The sequence below is a fragment of the Macrotis lagotis genome, chromosome 1, assembly GCF_037893015.1.
Source record: "Macrotis lagotis isolate mMagLag1 chromosome 1, bilby.v1.9.chrom.fasta, whole genome shotgun sequence".
Lineage (NCBI taxonomy): Eukaryota > Metazoa > Chordata > Mammalia > Peramelemorphia > Peramelidae > Macrotis > Macrotis lagotis.
In genome coordinates this window covers 885,123,615-885,141,382 of record NC_133658.1, presented here as the reverse complement: position 1 = coordinate 885,141,382, position 17,768 = coordinate 885,123,615, and the positions used below count along the sequence as shown (strand labels likewise).

At 38.1% G+C, this 17,768-nt stretch overlaps 1 protein-coding gene across 3 annotated transcripts in view; it reads right to left on the bottom strand.

Annotated features, from left to right (window-relative positions):
• The window catches only part of LOC141509194 (alpha-enolase-like), a 47,344-nt gene that overhangs the window by 11,420 nt on the left and 18,156 nt on the right, over positions 1-17,768 (bottom strand). For all 3 annotated transcript variants that reach the window (XM_074218532.1, XM_074218535.1, XM_074218534.1), the window contains exons 5-6: positions 10,575-10,633; positions 6,843-6,912 (exon numbers count right to left, since the gene is read on the bottom strand). In XM_074218532.1, coding sequence (XP_074074633.1) covers positions 6,843-6,912; positions 10,575-10,633 — 129 coding nt within the window. The remainder of the gene's footprint in view (positions 1-6,842; positions 6,913-10,574; positions 10,634-17,768) is intronic.

Sequence of the window (17,768 nt, the reverse complement as noted above, 5' to 3'; positions counted from 1 at the left end):
GCATGAGCAGTTGATATTTGCCCAGTTATTTAAATCTGATTTAATTTGTGTGAGAAGTGTTTTATAATTATTTTCAAAAAGTTTCTGAGTCTGTCTTGGCAAATAGACTCCCAGGTATTTTATATTGTCTGCAGTTACTTTTTTTAAAATTTTTTTCCCCCTGCAGTTACTTTGAATGGGATTTCTCTTTCTAGCTCTTCCTGCTGTATCTTGCTAGACATATATAGAAAAGTTGAGGATTTATGAGGGTTTATTTTATAACCTGCAACTTTGCTAAAAGTTCTAATTGTTTCCAGTAGTTTTTTGGATGATTTCTTAGGATTCTCTAGGTAGACCATCATGTCATCTGCAAAGAGTGAGAGTTTTGTCTCTTCCTTCCCAATTCTAATGCCTTTAATTTCTTTTTCTTCTTTAATTGCTGAAGCTAACATTTATAATACAATATTGGATAGTAGTGGTGACAATGGGCTTCCTTGTTCCACTACTGATCTTATTGGGAATGCCTCTAGCCTCTCCCCATTGAATATAATGCTTGTTGATGGTTTCAGGTAGATACTGCTAATTATTCTAAGGAACAGTCCATTTATTCCTACACTCTCTAGTGTTTTTAGTAGGAATGGATGCTGTATTTTGTCAAAAACTTTTTCAGTATCTATTGATATGATCATATGATTTCTGATAGGTTTGTTGTTGATATAATTGAATATACTAACAGTTTTCCTAATATTGAACCAACCCTGCATTCCTGGAATAAATCCTACTTGATCACAATGTATTATCCTAGTGATAACTTGTAATCATTTTGCTAAGATTTTATTTAAGATTTTTGCATCTATATTCATGAGGGAGATAGGTCTATAATTTTCTTTCTCTGTTTTCACTCTTCCTGGTTTAGGTAACAGCAACATATTGGTTTCATAGAAAGAGTTAGGCAGAGTTCCATCTTTCCCTATTTTTCCAAAAAGTTTATATAGAATTGGAACCAATTGTTCCTTAAATATTTGGTAGAATTCACTTGTGAATCCATCAGGCCCTGGAGATTTTTTCTTAGAGAGTTCAATGATGGCTTTAATTTCTTTTTCTGAGATAGGGTTGTTTAGGTATTTAATTTCCTCTTCATTTAACCTGGGAAACTTATATTTTTGTAAATATTCATCCATTGTTGAATTTGTCTTAACATATAGTTGGAAAATAAATACGTAAAAAATTAATACTGGTAAATAATTGTAACAGCTAGGATATTAGTAAGGGTTCTCTCATAAACTAAATTTTTGGGAGTTTTAAATTATGCTGTTGACAACAAATAGAATGAATGAATGAAGAAAATTTAAGTGAAATAAATCTCTTAGCTATTTTTTGTAATTAAATTTTAATTGTATCTGTTTCCAAGTGTTTAGTGATACTTTGCATGTGGGGTAAAAACCTCTGAGGATGCAATTGACTTTATCCCACTGTATATGTACTAAGTTATCAAGGACAAGTTTGATATTTTATGACAAATCCCCACAATCAGAATGTCATGTCAATTGGAGATATGTATGCATATATAATATATATCCTTGTACCAAGTGATGTTCTCCTACATATTAAAAGGAACATTGTTACTTGGTTTGGAAAAACTATTCTAATATTTCTATTTTAAGGTTAGTTTTGTTATGACTTATAAAATTCTTAAGATTATTAACTGATATACAAAGAAAATCTTGTAATCCTAGAAAGAGATTTTTAGAAACATCTTGTAAATCCTTAACAAGAATTTTCTGTGTTGAATCTTTGTGAAAAATTGGGGTGTACACTTCATAAGTTTTTTTTTTTGCTAAAAAATATTTGTTAAAAATACTTTACATCGGGGCGGCTAGGTGGCGCAGTGGATAAAGCACCGGCTTTGGAGTCAGGAGTACCTGGGTTCAAATCCGGTCTCAGACACTTAATAATGACCTAGCTGTGTGTCCTTGGGCAAGCCACTTAACCCTGTTTGCCTTGCAAAAACCTAAAAAAAATACTTTACATCAATTTGGGTTTGATAAGTTTAAATGTTAAAGATTTAAATCATTTTAAAGATTTAAAGATTTGTTTTTGCTGAATAAGAATGAGATATTATTCCCAACTAGTTTAACATATTATATATGTGATATAATTTTTTAATCTTTAAGCTAATTCATTGCAGTCTGATATTAGCAACTTATTTAATGAGTTGTGGATCCTATATATTGGATGTTTCTGTTGTTAGATTTTGCTGTTTTGATTCAGATCTTTGTACTGGATATCTATATGTAGAGACCAAATAATAAGTCCTACCTCCATATTAGTAGAGTTTTTTTTAGCCTAACTGATGAACACTCTAGGTCAGTTGGGAAGATATCCTCAGCTGACATTGTTGGTCTTTGAGCTCAACATGAATGTGATTCAAAACAACTTGGAATTCCATTTATATCCCAACTACTGTAATTAAGTGTTTGAATGTTTCTGTTGGAATTTTTCTAGGTCTTTTCACCTGATGAGCTGTGTCCCCGCTTATAGCTCTCATTGTTCAAGATAGTAAAATGTGGAAGTTTACCATTTGCAACATTGAAACATTTTGTCATTAGCTAGAAGCATCTAAATTATTGTCAGTTTAAAGTATTTTCTGTTTTTGATATAAATTTGTTGCCATTCCATGGCATAGGTAAGGATTACATTAATTGTTGAACTTACAATGCATAAAATTTAATCCCTGAAGAATCTAGTTTTCTTTTTGAAAATGATATATTTGCATAGAAGTAAATAAACTTATAAAACAAAATATGTAAAATCATTATGTTTATGAGGTTAAAATTAAGAAAACCTCTATTTTTTTTTGTTGTGGATATAAGAAATAAGTTTGCAGTAAAAAAAACAAAACATTGTTTTTAGTGGAATACAATAATTCCTGTGTCACTCTACTTGGAAATCCAATTTTTTCTTATAACTTTTTGTTTCATTTGGAATTAGAAACACTGTTACAATATATGAAAATTATTTTAAAGTCACCTAAGATGCTGTTTAAAAAATGGTTTGTTTCTGTTAGTTTGAATATGGATAAATAACTTAATATGTTTACTATGAAAATTTTAAAAAATCTGGTTCTAGCTGCAATTGGGATTATTTTATTTAAACATTCCAAGTTTTTGTTTGTTATATTTAATTTTTAAGCACAGTCCTTATGTGCAGCAACTGCTAGAATGATTTATGAGTTTTTTTGTGAATGTTGCCACTGCAAAAGTATAGGTACGACATGGTGTATTCTGATACACTTTTTCTTTCTTTTTTTCTTTCTTTTTTCTTTTTTTTTTGGCAAGGCAATGGGGTTAAGTGGCTTGCGCAAGGCCACACAGCTAGGTAATTATTAAGTGTTTGAGGCTGGATTTGAACCCAGGTGCTCCTTACTCCAGGGCCAGTGCTTTATCCACTGCGCCACCTAGCCACCCCTCTTGAATTCACTTTAAAAAAATTTATTTTAAATTTAAGGCAATGGGGTTAAGTGACTTGCCCAGGGTCACCAGCTGCACCACCCAGCTGCCCTGCCCTTTTTTTGCAAGGCAATAAATTAAGTGATTTGCCTAGGGTCACCCAGCTAGGTAATTAAGTATCTGAAGCCAAATTTGAACTCAGGTCCTCCTGACTGCAGGGCTGGTGCTGTCTTCATTGTGCCAACTAGATGCTCTGAATTCATTCTTGATTATAGAAAGTGCTATTAAAGGTCTCAAGAGTCTGAAAATTTGCCTTCTGAGTCCAAATAATGAAGTTTAGGTGTCCTATGAGGATGGCAACCCAAGGATGGTTTGAACATGGATCCTGCAGATGACAGTTCAATGGGAAAAGCTGGGAATTTTTTTTTAAAGCAGACTCTAAGGCTGTATTTTCCTAACTTGGTTTCCCCAAACCTGATATTTAGAAATGTTTCACCTGGCAGATATAAAATATGGCTCAAGGCATTTGGACATCTACATAACCCTATTTGGAAACTGACACCTAAATAAAAAAAGAAGGCAGATTTTTCCTTTCTTATATGCCTCTTCCTCATGATAACTTTCTTTAATCATGTTGGTGGTCAGTGCAAAAAATAAATTTAATTTATGACATTTTTGCTTACAACCAGCTAAATTCTAATAGCCAGTTTAGGCAGTATATAGCCTTGACAGCTTCATATTCCTGTGAGAATTAAGATCCTCTAGGTTTTCAAAATCCTAAAGGGATGATAAATATTTTGTGACATCAAGATATGATTTTCCATTATAACTATCTCAAGTTCTGTTTTAAGGAAAGAAAGTTAGTTAAGTAAGTAGGAAAATGTGTGATAACCAAGGAAGGATAACCTGTGATCTATTTAAAATTTTTTTTAATTTTTTTTTTTTTAGTTTTTTTGCAAGGCAATAGGGTTAAGCGGCTTGCCCAAGGCCACACAGCTAGGTAATTATTAAGTGTCTGAGGCTAGATTTGAACTCAGGTACTCTTTACTCCAGGGCCACTGCTCTATCCACTGTGCCACCTAGCCGCCCAATTTTATTTTTCTTTTAAGAGAACTCCACCAGCTAAGATTCTTTTGATTCTTTTAAACATAGGCAATAGACATTTTTTAAAATAAATCACCTGCTAGATACACACTGTTCTAAAATAATTGTCAAATGTGTATGTTACAAACTCAAGTTGATAAGGAAAAAGTTTTTTTAACTTTTGTAGTAGAATCCTTTTTATTATGGAAATTATTTTTGTTAGTGGAACAGTTTCCTCTCTATGGGGGAAATAAATGAATAATGCTAAGTATAAAACTGTTTTGTATAAAACTAGTTTGGTTTTCAATTTTCTATTTGAAACTAAGTTCTGTATGTAACAATTAGCAAATCAAATGGTAATTTCCATGATCTAAGAGGTTCCAAAATTTTAAGTTTTGACTTGATAAAATTCATGTTGCGATATCTCTTTTCCTGGAAACTTAAATTTTTTATCAACAGGATCTGGAGACATAGAAATATATTAGATATCTCCAGAAAAGAAAAAAGAATGGACCTGATTTACCTTTTCCCTCTTGCACATTATATGGTTTATTTAATCAAAGCAGACTGCTCCCTTTTGATCTTGTAATTTGCCCCTTTGACTCTGTAAATGCATCATTCATCCTTGTGCTTCTCTTAGAACCTCATGTTGTCTGCCCATCTCCTAGTCCAAAATATATTTTTCCCTCCAAATTGCCCATGTTCCCTGCAATCTTTTTTCTTTAATTGATCTACAATTGATGTCAGATGATGTCATCTTTGAGCAAAATGGGGGAAATGAGAAAATTTGATTAAGTATTTTCAACCTATATTTCTGGTTTAAAAAAAAAGTCTGATTTCTTTCATTTCTATTTCTTTCTATTCTATTCTAAGCTGGGTGGTGCAGCAGATAGAGCACCAGCCCTGGAGTCAGGAGGACCTGAGTTCAAATCTAGCTTCAGACACTGTGTGACCTTGAGCAAATCATTTAACCCATTGCCTTAAATAAATTTTTTAAAAAAAGAAATGGAATGTTTAATTCTCCATATAATTACAAACTCAGGAAGACAATAAGAAGCCAGAAAACTAGTCTTTCCCTCAATATATTTTAAGTTCAGGAAGAGATAACAATTCATCCTCATTTAGACCAGACAGCATTGCATAAAGACTTGTGCAACTTAATAGACAGGTCTCCAAGAAGATTAATGATTTTTCTTATTCTTTGTTTATGGACAAATACTCCCACCACCACTTCTGTCCCCCAACCCCACCCCAGTCTCTTTCTTTTTTCTGTTCTTGGATAGATGGCTTTCACCTATAGGTTTACAGTAAACCTTAAGAGGATAAACTTCTAACTTATATTTTCTGTCATTTTTTTAACCCTAAAATTTTAAGGTTTATAATTCTGAACCTGTTAAATCCTACTTATATACACCTGGTAGGAAAGGATGGGCATACAGCAAGGGGCTTCAGGACAACAATTCTGGGAAACAGAACATTTGTTCATTTGTTCAGTCATTTTCTTTTTCTTTTTTTTTTAGTTTTTTTTTTTTTTTGCAAGGCAAATAGGGTTAAGTGGCTTGCTGAAGGCCACACAACTAGGCAATTATTAAGTGTCTGAGGATTTGAACCCAGGTACTCCTGACTCCAAGGCTGGTGCTTTATCCACTACAGCACCTAGCTGCCCCATGTTCAGTCATTTTCAATTGTGTCCAATTCTCTGTGACCTCTTTTGGCATTTTCTTGGTATAGACACTGGAGTGATTTGCCATTTTCTTCTCCAGTTCATTTGACAGATGAGGAAACTGAGGCAAAGAGGGTGAAGTGACCTGCCCAGGGTCACATAGCCTATAAGTGTCTGAGGCTAGTTGTGAACTCAGAAAGATGAGGCTTCCTGACCCAATGCTTGGTGCTCTGTCCACTGAATCATCTCAATCCACTGAATGGCCAGATCCCCCAAATTGTCATATTTCTTTATGAAAAAATGCAGAGAATAATAACGAACAATGTACTGCTTTTCCAGGCATAACAGAATTTGAACTATTTTTCCTGGTAATTTAAGAAAACTAGAAGGAACCTCAAAAAGTCACCTTTAATCTCTTCAGAGCAGGCTATTCCATAGGGGGATTCTCTGACCTTTGTGCTGACCCTGCTCCACCTCCCTACCAGATCCCAGGTCTAGAAATGTCCTCCCTCCTAGTTCCTCCCTACTGGCTTCCCTGGTCCCATCTTCTTATCAGTTCCTATCTCCACTGTCTGTCTCTTTTGTACAATGGAATCTCCTGGAGGGCAATAAATGCAAGCTTAGTATGCTTGTTGACTTGATTTCTCCTTTTCCCTTGGATGACTCACTTTTGTTCTGAGTGCCGTCTAAATCCAACATTAGTTTGTCGATTTTCTCCTGCTCCATAACATTAATTTTCTGCAAGGTAGAAGAGAGGTAAGCTGTGAGGAGGACAGGATCCTGAGGACTACAGTTTGCAGGGACTAACAGAATTCTTGACCCAGGGGTGGCCTGGGGGTGGTGGTTTTTGAATTGTTAATTATGATCTGCTGATACACATCTGTTTGTCTTAAGAAAAAAAATTTAGAAGGTATAATAATAATCAATCAATTAGTTCATTAAAATGCTGAAATCTCTAGCACATGATACACATCCCTGCCTATGACTTTGGGATATAACTCAGAGTGATCAAGGGTTATCTGATTGTATTTCTTGTCACAATTTTCTTCCTCTCTACTAAAATAGCATCTGATGATTCATTGGACATTGTCAAGATTATCTCCAGGAACATATGAGGGAGATTTTGGCAATAACAGGCACTCCCTCCCTCCCTCCCCAGTGTGGATCCCAACCACTCTCTGATTTAGTTGTTAAATCTTAGGGAGTTACTTGGGGTCTAGAGTTTGGCTGTTTTGCCCAAGCTGCCAATATAAACAAATATAAGAGGTTGAATTTGAACCCAGGTATTCCTAATCCCAAGGTTACCACTGTTCATTATACCAGATTGCATCTGTCAGGAACAAGAAAATCAATAAACACTGAACAGTCATGTGCACAGCACCAGCTAGAAACTGAATAACAACAAAGCATAGCATACTCTTTGCCATCAACCTGTTTATAGCTTAAGAGTATTTTCCCTTCCTTCCTTCCTTCTTACCACTGGAGGTTCCCGGGGCAGTACAAGCCTTACTGAACTTATTTGGGAAGGAGTTTCTCTCACTTGGTAAAGAAATAATAATTCTTATTCTTATACCACCACATGGTAATCACAACATTCAAAATATTGTTTCGTTAAAATTTTTTTCCAAGTACACTTTTATCTCTAATTAGTATTAATACTGACAAAATTAGGATTTTTCAAACCCATTCTTTGCCCCAGGTTCAGCCTTTTTTGCCTATTCTTCAAGGGTTATGGGCCATCATAAAGAGAAACAATTTGATTTAATTCAGCAAACAGTTACTCTCTGCTCTTTGGAAAGCACTGGGGAGTGGAAAACAAACAAAATAATGACTGACCTCAGAAAGCTACTGGCCTCTAGGCATAAGGGTCTGGATTCAGAGCAATGCAGGGAACAGGGCTTTTTGGGAGCTGTAAATAATTCCAAGTTTGAGCTACAAAGATGAAGGAAACAGCCTCCAGGCCTGAAATCAGGAAGATCTGAGGTCAAATCTGGCCTCAGAGACCCTGGGCAAGTCATTTCAACCTGATTGCCTCAGTTTTCTCATCTGTCAAATGACCTAGAGAAGGAAATAATAAAAATCACTCCAACATTTCTGCCAAGAAAACCCAAAATGGGATCACAGAATGGCTGAAAGGACTGAAAAGAAACAAAATTCATCCATTAACTAACTATCAAAGTTGAATCAATCTTTAAGATGATGTAAGTTAGCTGTGGGGGGTGGGGTGGGGGAGGGAAGTAAGATTAGGGGGAAAATTGTAAAACTTAAATAAAATCTTTAATAAAAGAAAAAAAAAGATGATGTAAGTTAGATAAGAATCAGACAGATTATTGTTTAAAGACTTTGCTAAAGTCAAAGATGGATTATTAGCATTACCTGATGAAACCTTACTTTCAAGCAATAAAGTAAATGGGAAAATGTCTATCCCTGGCTTAGATGGGAATTTTTTTTCCCTTTGGGTTTTTTCTAAGTCCTAAAATAGTAAATCTACAGTTCAGAGGAAGTGCCAGAATTCCAGACTGCCAGAGAAGCCACTAGCCTAACCCATCCTTCCCTGATGACTCCCTCCAGAAGCTGCCTCATTTCGCTTTGTCAAGAATTTTCTGGTGCCTAGCCCAAGCTCTTTGAGGGGAGGAGCTGGATCACTTCTGTCTTTGCCCCCATAGCACCATGACTAGAATGGTACCTTAATCAATGCTTGTGGAACTGGGGTTAAAGACTTGGAGATGGTAAATCAAGTCCCTTTGACTTTTCCCTTCTTCAGGCTAAACATGGTAAGGTTCCTTCAAATTCTTTTGGTGGTTTCCTCTCCACTCTGCCTCCTCTTCTCTGAATACTCTCCAGCAGAATTATTCATGTCTTCCTAAGCCACAGTGCCCAGAGCTAAAGGCAGTGCTCCCAGGGGTCTGGGCAGGGCAGAGCACAGAAGAGAAGAGCCTGAGGGGATGGGGGTGAGTGGGGGGGGGTGGAAGTGGAAGACCCAGGTTCAAATTCTGCCTTTTTCATTCTCTAGGTGTGACCCTAGTCAAGTCATTTCACTTTCATGGCTTTCCTCTTTAAATGATGGGGCTGAACTGAATGATCCCTAAGGTCCCCTCCAGCTCTAAATCCATAAGTGCTCTCCTTGGAAGCTTGGTCCCTCAGGCCAAGCCCAACCAAACAGCGCTTCTTAAAGTAGCTGCCGTGTGTCAGGCATCCATCTTTCTGCATATACTGGGAGCTGATGATACAGACAAGAAAAGCCTTCTCCCCCAAGTTTGTATTTGTCTCAGAGAGGAAATGTCTAGACATCTAAGTCTACAAAAGAGTGGCAAAATAATTTCAATGCTATTTCTCTAGGGCAAACACTAGCAGCGAAGGCCTCTAGGAAGGGCATTCCAGGTGTGGCCCAGAGAAAGATGTGGGAGTCCATTGTTCCCTGTCATATTGATGACTCCAAGTGACCTAGTAAGGAATCAAAAACCCTTAAGGTGTTTTCCAGGCAAATTATTGTCTTTCTATTCCTCCTTCATCTTGAGAGTCAGAACCCAAGTTTAAGATTTTACATTTATCCTTATTAAATATAAATTAAATTATATTTTATTAGTCTAATGGTCTAGCCCAGAGGTGTCACACTCAAATTAATCCACATATAAGGATCTTTTTATTTATTATTCCGCCCCCCCCAGTGACATGCAAGTTTCAATATTTACTTCCAAAACCTTGAGGTTCAAATTCTCTTTCTCCCACCCCATTCCTCCTCATTGAGAAAGCAAGTTACTTGGTGCAGGTTAAAAATATGTAGCAAGAAAAACATTACAACAGTCATGTTTTAAAACTAAACATGAACCCCCCCAAAAAAAGAGAAACCTCAAGAAAGAAAGTGAAAAAAAAAGCAGGCTTTATTCTGTATTCAAACATCATCAGCTCTGTTTTTGGGTCTACATAAGAATCTATGGACTGCATGGTGATTTAGTTTTAAAATGTAATGTTAAATAGGTTTTATCGTATTTTGTTCAGTATTTCCTAATTACATTTTTAATCTGGTTCAGCCTGAGTGTTGCAGGTTGTATGCAAGAAATATGTTTGACATCTCTGGTCTAATCTGTTCAGATGGTTATTTATATTGACTATCATTCAATGAGTGAGTTAACTGGGTCATCTACAGATTTGATAAAGATGCTGTCTACCATTATCTTCCAATTCATTGATTAAAAATACCAAATGAACTATGACAAGGGAATAGTAACTCAATATTAGAGTCATTTCTTTTTTTTTCAGAAATCCTCCATATTAACCTCTTAAAAAGATTCACTAGGTCAGAGCAGGCTATGTCATTCTCAGGGATTCAAGATCTACTGATTTTTCTAGTTCTTTTAATTACATTATCGGTTATTAGTTAAAATCAGAAAGGCTCCTACCTTGTTAATCACAGCTGGGGCAATAATTTGGTTGACATTCTCAACAGCTCTTGTGACACCTGAAAAGAAGGAAATCACTGACATTAATATGTAGGTGTTCCCAGGGGAGTTCTGGAACTGACACAAGTATGCAAGTTATTTAATGACACCTCAAAATTCCCACCTCTCTTCCCATTGGATCTTTTGGGCTTTCCTGTCTAATCTGTGTGCCTAAGGATGCTAAGAGATTGATTGATGATTGATATTTGTCCTTCATTCTGTTGGTTCCCCTTTTTCTCTCCCTCCCTTATCTCCATCCTCCCCTCCCCCTTTTCCCTTTTAATACCTGAAAGATATTTTTAAGTTAACAACTGTGTGTAAGTTAACTTTAAGCCAAGTCTGATGAGAGGAAGATTCAGGTGTTTCTCATCTCCTCCCTTCTTCCCCTCTATTTACCATAGGTCTTTTGTACCTCTTAATGTAATGAGATTTGCCCCCCATTCAGTCCCCTCCATCCTTCTGTCTCCTTCCTGTCTCCCTTTTTTTTCAAGGCAATGGGGTTAAGTGACTTGCCTAAGGCCACACAGCTAGGTAATTATTAAATGTTTGAGACTGGATTTGAACTCAGGTACTCCTGACTCCAGGGCCGGTGCTCTATCCACTGTGCCACAAAGCTGCCCCTAGAGTTACAATACTTGAGAATTATTAGCGTCTTTCTCCCAAGTAGGGACATAGCCAGTTTCATCCCATTGGGTAGTAGTCTCATGGCTAAGTCATGAGTGTCCATCACTTCTGGCTAAGTATATTCTCCCTGTTAGAGTTACAATTCTCAATAGTTATGAGAATCTTTTTCCTATGCTGGGTTATAGACAGTTTCATCTTATTAGATAGCAGTTTTTTTTCCTTTACACCCCCCCCCTACTTTTTTATGTGTCTCTTGAACCTCCTGTTTGATGTCCAAATTTTCTATTTAGCTCTGTTTTTTTCATCAGGAATTGCTGGAAATCTTTCATTTCATTAAATGTCCATCTTTTCCCCTGAAAGAGAAGGCTCAGCTTTGCCGGATAGTGGATTCTTGGCTGCATTCCAAGCTCCCTTGCTCTTTGGAATATCTTGTTCCAGGCCCTTCAATCCCTTAATTTTGATGTAGCCAGGTCCTGCATAATCCTTACTGTGGCTCCTTGGTATTTAAGTTGTTTCTTTCTGGCTGCTTACAGGATTTTCTCTTTTATCTGATAGTTCTGGAATTTGGCAACCACATTCCTTGGTGTTTTCATTTTAGGATCTCTTTCTGGAGGGGACTGATGTATTCTTTCTACAACTATTTTGCCCTCTGGTTCCATGATATCAGGGCAATTTTCCATAAAAAAATCCTGTAATATTAACTCTAAGCTTTTTTTCCCTTCTCTTTAATGATTTCAGGAAGACCTATAATTCTTAGGTTGTCCCTTCTTGATCTATTCTCGAGGTCAGTGGGTTTGCTGATGAGGTATTTTATATTTTCTTCTATTTTTTATATTTTTTGGTTTTGTTTAACAGACTCTTGCTGTCTCATGAAGTCATCAGTTTCCACAGACTCCATTCTTTTTTTTTTTTAGTATTTTGCAAGGCAAATGGGGTTAAGTGGCTTGCCCAAGGCCGCACAGCTAGGTAATTATTAAGTGTCTGAGAGCGGATTTGAACCCAGGTACTCCTGACTCCAAGGCTGGTGCTTTATCCACTATGCCACCTAGACACCCCCATTCTTTTTTTTTAGAGAAGTATTTCCTTCATTTACATTTTGTAACTCCTTTTCCAATTGATCAATTCTATTTTTGAAAGAGTTTTCCATTTGACCAAGTGAGGTTTTGAGAGAATTATTTTCTTTTTGCATTTGTACAATTATTTTTTCCAATGATTTGTTTTCTTGTTGCAAGGTGTTAATTTTCTCTCCCAAATTTTCCAATTGATTTTTAAACTTCTTCCTTATTTATTCAAGGAAGTCTTTCTGTGCTGGAGAGCAGGTCATATTCTCCTTAGAGATTCTAGGTCTCTTTGAGTTAGTGTCTTTTCCTTCCAAGAATTTTTCTATAGACTCTCCTTGGCACTGGCCTTTCTTCATTATCCTAAGATCTTGAGTTGGGGAGGTGCTGGTTTACAAAGGTTTGGTGTCGGGATCCCTAGAGGCTTTACTCATTAAGTGTAATATCTCTAGCTGGCCAGTAGGGGATGCTAGAGATTTTGCTCACTGAGTGTAATATTTCCTGATGGCCAGGAGGGGGTGCTGGTTGCTTTCTCTGTAGTGTCTGTGACCTTGATTGAGGTCCTCTCCCTTGGCCTGGAGGGAGTGGTTGAAGCTGTTTAATACTTTTGTCTTTGATCAATAGTGGGCTCTACCCTGGGGTGAGGTCATCCCTCTCCCTATTGTCAGCTGAGCTGGTTCTGTTGCTCACACACCTGCACCTGGGCCAGAAGTAGTCTGTAATTGTGTTTGTTCTGGGAAGAGGCTTCAGTTGAAATGGAAGGGTGAGCTTTGAGTTCTTCCCGACCAGAGGAGTCCAGGGATGATGTCTGCAGCTCTCATATGCTGAAACCCTCCTTCTAGTCTGGCCAGCAAGCTCCCAAGGGTCAGCACCACCACCAATGCCTCTGCTTCCTAGTTGGCTTGTGTCCCTATGGTAGACCAGGCTCTAGCTTCACTGCTGATCAAGCTGGTCTGGTTCTTGGGTCCTCAGGCTTCCAGGCTCCTGCCCTGCCACTAATCAGGCTAATCCATGGTTGATCCAGGCTCCCAGGCTCTCATTGGTCCTGTGCTCCTGGCAGAGACCACACTCTGCGCCTGGACTCCCCCACAGTCTCAGAAGACAGATCCTGAGGTGTATGTTCTTCTTCTGGCTTTTCTTTCTGGGTTTTGTTGATTGGATTTCTGTTAAGAGGTTTGTTTCATATTATTTATAAGGGAAGATCAGGAGATTAGCACTGTGCCTGTCTTCTCTCCGCCATCTTGGCTGGAAGTCTACCCTCCATTCTGGAAGAAGACCATGTCAACAGGGAGGTGTTGCCATGACATGGAAGTGAATAGGATTTAAGTGAGAGGATATTGTGCTAAGCCTCTCCTGCCCCTCCTGAGCCATCTAGGTTCAATGCCCAGATATGTATGGATCATGATGACTGGTGATAGCCCTTGCCATGGGGTTAAAACCAAACAGATGACAACAATCTGGGAATGCCTTTGGTCAAGCAAGTTTCCAAAAATGTTTCCACATAAACTAAAAAGACCATTCCCTAAGCTGGTTCCAGTGTTTTCAGGAACTCATTAACATATTTAGTGATTCTAGAGACACTTAAACAGAATGGATGCTGCCACAGAAGGAAAAAAACGAGAAAAGAAATCATGTTCAGGGGCCATTGTACAGTGCGAAAACAGTGGAGAAAAAGAGAAGAGAAAGATGCTCAGAGGTCCAAAGGGAGCCCAAGAACCACTGTTATCATTTGAAGTGGATGCAGTTTCAGGAGCTCTTAGTGCTAGATGCACTAGGGCCAGGGCTCACAGGTCTGATGTGTAATTAGTCTATTATTCTGGTATGAGGAAGGGGATGACACACCTGATCCAGAGTTCTCTCTAAGCTGGAAGGCCAAATGATAAATCCTTTCTGACTCAGAGGCCTGACCAGGGCTCTTTACTCCTCCCTGTGATTCAGTCAGTTTTTGCAGGCAAAAATCTTCTCCCTGGCTACCATGTTTATCCCTAGCCATGTCATATCTGTCTCTGCATAGTCCTAGGAAGTTCAGTTTGGAGGATGAGGTGGAAAAGGAGGCATACTAACTGCCCTCATGAATCTAAAGGTCAAAGAGTTGTCTTGTAGAAAAGTGAGCTTAGATCTACTTGGATCCAGAGAACAGAGAGAGGCAAATTTAGGGGAGGGCACCGACCGGCCACTTCAGAAAGGAGCAGGTTAGGTGTTATTGTAAGTTTTTAGGCCACTACTCCCACTCTTCCTTGAATAATTTATTTTTTAAACTGGATAGTTGCTACCTTTCCATTCATTTTTGTCTTATAACTGATCTTTTCTGACAACAGATTTCTTGGATGGTAGCAGTCATGCCACTTGTTTTCAGGGCTTCACTGATAATAAGCTACACTGCCTTTTAATACTCTTCCCTGTACTTGGGGAAACTTGTAGTTTCGATTCTTTGGAAACCATGGTGGTGTTCCATGATTTACAGCCATCCTCTAATCACTAGAAGAGTATTAGCATGGAAGTAGATGATCCAATTTCAAGTTATAGTCTGAATAACAGGCATTCTTCATCCACTTAATTTTTCCAGTGTGAGTTAGGCTGATCTCTTTTGAGCAACTATGTATTTCATTGAGGAGACTGTGGTAATAAGAATGCATCTTGGGTTTTGGGGGACTAGTATATTTTTTGATCTATATGCATTCTAGCCAGGCTCCCTTCTGCCTGGCACTTCCTTATTTTCTCCAGTTTTCTGGTTTGTAACCTTTTATGCTAGTGACTTCTAATTTCCTAGTAAATCAGGTGAGATCGTGCCCTACCACATGAAACCCTTAACGCATGGAGTGATGATGGACTTGGGAATCACTTTTATAGAGAGAACTCAGGCTTTGATGTTGTATATCAAAGAAAAGAAAGAGAACATGGCCAGCTTTGTACAAATTTATTATGGTATTCTCCTGGTCTGATTTTTGTGCTTTCTGGATATGACTTCTGAGCATCCCAGAAGAGAATCCACTCAGTATTACATAAGCTCTGATTCAGTGCACTCCTGTGGGAACCATCCTAAAAGTTGGTGTTTCAATGTTAGGGTTTGCCAAGTGTTGGACATTCAGTATTTCATTAGAGTTATACAACATGTCATCTCTTTCCTGCAACTCCAGAGGTTCCCTGACACCCCCAGGTTCAACTAAAAAACCCTCTTCCTGACATTCAAAGTCCTTCAAAACCTAGTCCTGCCACCTTTCTTGTCTCACTTGTGACTCCCCCACAGGTGCCCTTGGATCCAATGACACTGGCCTCCTGGCTGGTCTACAAACAAGATTTTCCATCTTTTGGCTCTAGACATTCTTTTGGGCTATCCCCTATGCTGGAATGTTCTTTCTCCTCATATGAGCCTACTGGCTTCCTTCAAGTTTCAACTAAAATTTCATTAAACACTTTCCAATATTAATTCTAGTGTCTTCCCTCTTTCAATTATTTCCTCTTTATTTTGTATATATCCTATTTGTACATGGGTGTTTGAATGTGGTCTCCCTCATTAGACTGAACCTCTTGAGGACAGGGACTGTTTGCTACCTTTCCTTGCATCCCCAGTGTCTAGCACAGTGTAGTAGTAGGCCCTCAATAAATGTTACCTTACTGGCAAGGAGCTGCTATTGACATTATTACATCATTTCACAGAGGAAAAAAATAGTTAAAAATGTCATAAGTGAGGTTTGTAGCTACATCTTCCTGTCCAACCTCAGCATCTGCTATAAAATGTTGGGGAAAAGGACTCTGAATACCTTCCTCTGGGGCCCAGAGACCATAATCTAAAATGATGAGAAAGACTAAGAAGCTAGTTTGAGAGAGCTTCCAGATGATCCAACTTGAAGCATGTATCTCTAGAGGCATTTCTTTTGTGAGAAGTGGGTCTCTAAAGCTCTTAGTGAAGGGTGCTTCCTATAACAGGAGTATGTCATAACACACCTGATGTTTCTAAGGATTAGGATACGAGGATATTAAGAAAATGGTGAACACAACTGTATTAATCTTTAACTGGGAAAAATTCAAATTCAAGTTCTCTCCAGGAATGGTGGTCAACAAGCAGGACCCAGCGGCTAACTATCTTTAAGAAAAATAAGAGTAGAATATACATAAGTTTCCTGCAACTCCTAAAGCCCTCCACATCATGGTGGGGTTCCAAGAGGTCAGATCAGGAAGACTCCCTAATTCTCCAGGAACACAAAGGTCACCTGAAGAAGAAAATCACCCTTGGGTCTGTTGTCTTTTCGCTACATGAGCTTAACAAGGGAACTCTACTTTTCTAATCAGACTGGCCTGTAAGTATTCCCCATATATGACATTCATCTATAATTGCCTCTGGGCTTTTGAGTCCCCTACTTCTGAAGCACACTCCCATCTGACTTCCTTCTCTTATCTAAGCACAACCCAGGGATCATCTGCTATACCAGAAGTTGTTTCTGATCCATGCTCTCTGAATGAGCAGAATATAAGCTCTCTGAGGCCAGGGACTGTTTTGTTTTGGTCTCTGTGTTGCCAGTGCCTTGTTTACATTTGAAATTCAAACACATACTAACTGGATTACTGCTGAGCAATCTGAGAATACTATTGGAAAATGACCCTTTTGGAGGCAGTAGGCCTATATGGAAGCACTGGAAAGAGTTAGCAATGGCATTGTTATTGTCTTGGAAATCTAAGCCTAAGCAATGCTTGTGGTCCTGGTAGAAAGAAGACTAACAAAACTGCCAGATCGTTAATAATTGAAATAAGGTGATTGAATACATCAAACTATGAGGTCAAAATGTCTGGAAGTCAGTGGTTCTTAATGTTAGGTCTATGCAGTGAACATTAGTGAAGGCAGCTCAGTGGGCCAGGGAAGAAAGAGGTTACACTTGGGAGTCAGGAAGGCCCCCTGCCTCATAAGCCTCTTATATAATCCTGGGCAAATCACTCAAGTCTACCAGCCTTAGTTTCCTCTGTAAAATAGGAATAATAATAATAGAATGTACTTCCTATAGCTATGAAGAAATCCAAAGATGATCATTGATGCAAAGTACCTCACTTAAAGCATCACATAAATGTTAGCTATTATTTTAGATACCCCCCTTCCCCTGCCATAGAAAATGAAGATATGACAGCTGCATTCATTTGTCATGTGTGTATGTGGGGAGAGGGCCTACAAATCTGAGCATATATGCAAGGGATTTTTGTATCATCTGCTTGTGGAACAAGTAGCAAACTTTGATGACATCATTGTGTTTGGGAAGATCTTTGAATAATCCGATGATAATAGATTTAGGACCAAAATCGATTTTTGAGTCCACTGTATTCAACTCTTTCAGAGGAGGCTCAGTGTCTGAGTGATTTTCTCAGGTAGTTGCTTGAGGTAGGATTTAGATTCAGGCCTTCCTGACTCAAGGTTTAGAACTTTATCCCCAAAGTCATGTACTATTGAAGCCACTGGAGCCACAGAGGTTGGAAACTTAGGATCTAA